Below are 5,527 nucleotides of genomic sequence, written 5' to 3' on the forward strand. Positions count from 1 at the left end.
CGGGATTTAGTGCATCCAGGCGGGTTTTGAGCATTTTTTTTGGGCTGGAAATCATCAGCCTCATCTGGCAACCCTGGGCCCTTGTGAATTACAGTACTTCTGCTGGTATATACTATGGCGGGCCTGAATGTTGGGGGCCCCTGCATTGGACAACTTTGGCGGGGCCCTAGGCAACTTTCCTAGTCTGCTTATTGGTAAAACCAGCCCCGATATTAGGAGAGGTAGCCTAGCCTAGTTTTAAAAGCATCGTATATCTTTCCACAGGTCAAGACTCACTCTTGGCTACCGGAGGTCATTTGGGATGTGCCCTCTCATCAGAGCTCCTTTGTCTGGGGAGAGAGAGAGAGAGAGAGAGAGAGAGAGAGAGAGAGAGAGAGAGAGAGAGAGAGAGAGAGAGAGAGAGAGAGAGAGAGAGAGAGAGAGAGGTGCCCTTCTCCTTAACAGGCCTGGCTGACCTGGTTGGCCTGGTTTGCAGAGGAGGAGGCTGGAGGAGGAGGAGGAGGAGGAGGAGGGGGAGGAGGCAGAGGAGGAGGAGGAGGAGGAGAAGGGGAGGCAGAGGAGGAGGAAGAGGAGTGGGGGGAGCAGAGGAGGAGGAAGAGGAGGAGAAGGGGAGGCAGAGGAGGAGGAGGAGGAGGAGTGGGGGGAGCAGAGGAGGTGGAGGAGGCGGCTGGAGGAGGAGTGGGGGGGGAGCAGAGGAGTGGAGGAGGAGGAGGAGGAGGAGTGGTGGGGGGGAGAAGAGGCTGAGTGTGGGGAGGAGAGGAGGCTGGAGGAAGAGAAGGAGGAGGCTGGAGGAGGAGGAGAGGAGGAGTGGGGGGAGCAGAGCAGGATGAGGAGGAGTGTGGGGAGCAGAGGAGGAGAAGGAGGAGGAGGAGGAAGAGGCTGAGTGTGGAGAGGAGAGGACACTGGAGGAGAGGAGAGCACAGGAGACCGGAGGAGAGAGGAGAGGAGGCCGGGTGGAGGAGGAGGAGGAGGAGGAGGAGGAGAGCAGAGGAGGCAGGAGGAGAGGAGGAGGATGAGGAGTAGAGGAGAGTGGGGAGCAGAGCAGAGGAAACTGATAATTCACACGGACGCCACCATTTCCAGTTCACAGTGCTGGCTCATGAATCCCATGTGGTAGTTAGTTGGTAGCTAGTCACAGCCTATAGCCCGAGGCGATGCACAGGCTGGGCTGGCCACAGCAGACAGGGCTCTTAAACTGCCTCTATGGTGGGCGTAACCCCCTGGTGCATTGTTCTGGCGCGAGTGCTATGCGCTGCTGTGTGGTGAGAGTGAAGGTGGCTAGAGATCAGTGTTGCCAGATTGGGCTGTTTCCCGCCCAAGTTGGCTGCTTAGGTTGGCCGTGTGCAGGTTAAAAATGGCATTTAGCAGAAAAACCTGCCCAATTTTCCCCAAAGGAATCAATAGAATTGGGCGGGATTTTGTGCTTCTAGGCGGGTTTTGAGCATTTTTTGGGCTGGAAATCATCAGCCTCGTCTCAACCTAGAGATAGGCTATTCTGCTTCTTTACTGGTTCAGGAGGAAACCAAGTGAAGTTAAAAGGTAAATCATCTAATAGAAGAGCCTGCAGTCATGAGGACTCCAGAAAATGAGGACTCCATACTCTATTATTTCCAGAAAATGAGGACTCCATGCATAGGCATACTATTAGATAATTCACCTCTTCTTAACTTAACCTGGTTTACTCATGAACCAGCTTCTTAGTAGTATATAGGCCCCTGCTGTGTAGCCTATATGGTGAGAGTGGAGATAATAACTATAGAGGCTACTCTGCTCCTTCACTGCAGTAGCCAGCCGCCGGCATGTGAAATGTTTCCGTCCGCATTTCGTCTACAGCAGCAGCAGCATCCTTTCTTCCAGCCACGAGGAGAGAGAAGAGAGGCGTGGGCACGCAGCAGCAGCTAGCTAGCTCCTCGCGCCAGCCCGGTCTGAACCGGTTCTGAGGGAGGCAGGCGCGGGCTCGCGGTGGAAGTGGAACCCCCTCTCCATTCCATACAGCATCCACGCGCAGAGCTGGAGCCAGCACTCGCGCGCTCGGCTCGGCTCGCGACAGACACAACGCTCCAGAACCAAGGGCAGATTCCATTGGCTCGTGGGCAAACATGAGCCTACACACCTTCATTATTCGGATTGGTCGCACAGACCCGGCAGTCACGCCCCCAACAACAGACTCACTGCTGCCATTGGGCAGGAGCTGCGCAAGCCCTCACTTGTGATTGGCCAGATCGAGGCTGTAGAACCAAATAAATAATAGGAGTAGTAAACGAAGCAAGCGCGTGCCTGAAGAAAAACGCAAAGCTGGAAATAATCTTTTCAGCACCGTTTTCCGTGGATAGCAGAAGTTTACTCGTCAACAACACACACAGTTCGGACCATCTGGCCAAGGCGAACGGAGGCTCCTCAGCCAACTTGGTTTTTACAACCATTTTGTTGGGTTTCTCAGTCAGTTGGTCTTTGGTGTGTGTGAGAGAGTAGTTTGGGTCTTCGAAAGGAGGAATAACTGAGCGATTCACCAGAGCTTTTGTTCGCGCTGTTTGTGGCTAACTGGATCCGTGTGAACTGAATAGCTGCTAACTCCAAACAGCTTCGGGGTGTGAGAAGGACCATCAACAGTCAGCGCCCGCGGCGGTATTTTATCCCTTTTATTCAACTCTTTCGGCTTCTATTGTTCTTTTATTCAGAGCAACTCTAGTTCGGATGCAGCAGCAGGACTAAACACAACTAGCACTGTCTCTCAGGGAAACCTAACGGGTTTTTTTCCCTCTCGAATTTGATCCCCCGTTGGAGCAACTTTTTGTTTTGCCGCCTTTTGGTGTGTGTAAGTCGGGCTGTGCTGAGGAAGGCTGTTCGGCTAGTAGCATCGATGCGGTACCGGGGCTGCTGTTAGCTGGCTAGTTCGCCTCGCGCTATTGTGTTCACCCGTTGCTGTTATTCCAGCCCGTCGCTGCCTGCCGCACGCTCCTGGCCACCGCGCGCCCAGAAGCCCTTCTTTTCTCTCCAGATTTTCGGTTAGTCGGTTTAAAAGAAGAGAAAGATGTGTTCCCGGGTGTGGTACCTGACCGACAGAAGGATCCATCAGGAGTATCCGCAGACGCAGATCCTGCGGGCGCTGAAGGAGCGATGCGCCGACGAGGATATTGAGTTCCGATATGTGCTCATGGATCAGATAGTGCTCACCATCACCGAGGGCCAGCTCGGTAAGTAATAACACACACACACACACACACACACACACACACACACACACACACACACACACTAGTGTAATAATGACACTTTTATTGACGCTTTTTTATTTCTGTCATCAGACTTTATAATCATGTGTACTAGTGGGTCCCCATTGTCATTGTGTGTATTGAAGGGAGGCTTGGCTGTAAGCTGTGTGTGTGTGTGTGCGTGTGTGTGTGTGTTGATGCTGCTAGAGCAGCTAGCGTTGGCTGTCGGTGACCGCCTAACCTAATTTCTAGTCTTGCCGTAGCTACTGAAGCCGTGAGGTGGTGGGGGAAGTGATGCTGTGTGTGTGTGCGCGCGCGCGCGCGCGTGTGTGTGTGTCTCAGACACAACTAACAAGTCAACGTTTATGTAGTCGTGTAAATGTTTAATTTCCCATTAAGAAAAGAAAACGGCGGAATGGAAGCTCAGCTAGCGCGCGAGGGGAAAACGAGGTATAATTTCGGCGAGTTTGCTGCTGTGGTCACGAGTGTTTATGCGCGAGAGCGGCGCGGGGGTGGGAGTGGACTGGGTCATTATATTCAAAGTGACGACTGCGGCTAACAAAATAACCCCCCCGACGGACATTTAAAGAGAACGCGACCAGGCAGGCAGCTGCTTTTGCAATTTCAACAGTCTGTTTGACTGTCAGAAAAAATACAACGAGTAAACATAGACAAGACAACGAGACCGTCATGTGAAGGGAAGTGAGCAATGCATGTTTGTCTTTAATGACCGTGTTGCCTTGCTGTCAGTGAAATCAATTTGTCGACCATGTATTATCTGAAACGAAATCAATTGTCTGGACACGTTATAGAATGCGTGCTTCTGGAAACGGTGCCCTGCAGAGGTGCTGATGTCCAGTTGCCTGGAGAGTTGAGGGGAGGCGCTGCGCGATGTGGAGACACGGAGCCACCACAGTCATCTGTGATTTTCTGAGAACTGTCACATCTGTCAGTCTCAGAGACACGATTCTTCCCCACCGAAGCCGTTCGCACGCACACACACACGCACACGCACACGCGGCTCTCATATCAACGCAACACACGCGCTGCTGCGTCAGAAATGGATGCGCGTGCCACCATGCGTGCGCCTGCGCCTCCTAAAAATCCAGTTCGCTCCAGATGGCCCAAATACAAGAAGGAAAAAATCATGACGTCACGGTCTGCGTGACGTCGCTTCCTCTGCCTGGATGCAGCGCTAGTGACAGTAGGAATCAGCACTGCACTGGATGCGAGATCATGCGACACACACACACACACACACACACACACACACACACACACACACACACATTCTACACTAAGCTGATCGTGTAACAGTCAGACAACGCACAAACACACAGGCAGACACACACACACACACACACACACACACACACACACACACACACACACATACACACACATAGAGACAAATACAGTACATTGGCTCTGCACTAAGCTGACCATGTAACAAGTCAAGGCAACACACACACACACACACACACACACACAGACGCGCGTACGCGCATTTTGCCCTTCGTTAAGTTAAACAGTCCAGACAAGCTCACCTACTTGTTGTCTGGGCTTAAGGCCGGCAGTGGGCACTGGGCTAAGCTCCTGACCTGCAAGTCACTGCTGACCTTTGACCCCAAGCAGCCTGCAGCCAACTGGCCGCAATACGCTGGAGCCTCATCACCGCAATACGCTGGAGCGCCTCATCACCGCAATACGCTGTTGCATCATTAGGAGGGCGGAGCCTGGGAGGGTAGGGTATTGACAACCACCTCGCCATGGGACCATGGCAACCGCCATTCCGACAGTATTTGATTGTCACTCTGAGCCATTCCAAGTCATTTGAACATAGTTGCAAGTACTTAAAGGCACGTGAACAACGTTCTAACTCAATTGACATTTGCAACAATGTTGCTACACGAGTGGAAGTGGAGAGAGTTACAGCGCAATTTACAGGATTAGTCAATGTCGGAATGGCTGTATGTCTGAATGGCGATATGTAACCCATAAGAGGCACATCCCCATACCTATCGTAAGAAACGTTATTTCAAATTCTTTGTATGACCAGTGCATGTAAAGAAATTGACAATAAAGCCGACTTGACTTGACTTGACGTATGTGTCCCAATATGGCGCTACATATTGCGATATCAGAGGCCTACATTTTTTCAGAAAACAGGCATGTGTATATAACCAAATGTTACTTTTACATTGCAACTGTTACACTGTAGGCTAGCAAACGTAAAACACAGCCTTCGCAAAACTGTGGGCCTACAGCTCACAATACGAAAAGCATCACGAATGCCAGTTGCTGACTGTGTAACA

General features: G+C 51.7%; 1 protein-coding gene across 1 annotated transcript in view; it reads left to right on the forward strand.

The window, feature by feature from the left end:
- Positions 1 to 2,278: 2,278 nt before the first annotated feature.
- Positions 2,279 to 5,527, forward strand: part of rimkla (ribosomal modification protein rimK-like family member A) — a 25,111-nt gene continuing 21,862 nt past the window's right edge. Inside the window, exon 1 of the mRNA XM_063193628.1 lies at positions 2,279 to 3,194. Coding sequence (XP_063049698.1) covers positions 3,032 to 3,194 — 163 coding nt within the window. The 5' untranslated portion in view covers positions 2,279 to 3,031. The remainder of the gene's footprint in view (positions 3,195 to 5,527) is intronic.

The sequence above is a fragment of the Engraulis encrasicolus genome, unplaced genomic scaffold, assembly GCF_034702125.1.
Source record: "Engraulis encrasicolus isolate BLACKSEA-1 unplaced genomic scaffold, IST_EnEncr_1.0 scaffold_48_np1212, whole genome shotgun sequence".
NCBI classification, from domain to species: domain Eukaryota; kingdom Metazoa; phylum Chordata; class Actinopteri; order Clupeiformes; family Engraulidae; genus Engraulis; species Engraulis encrasicolus.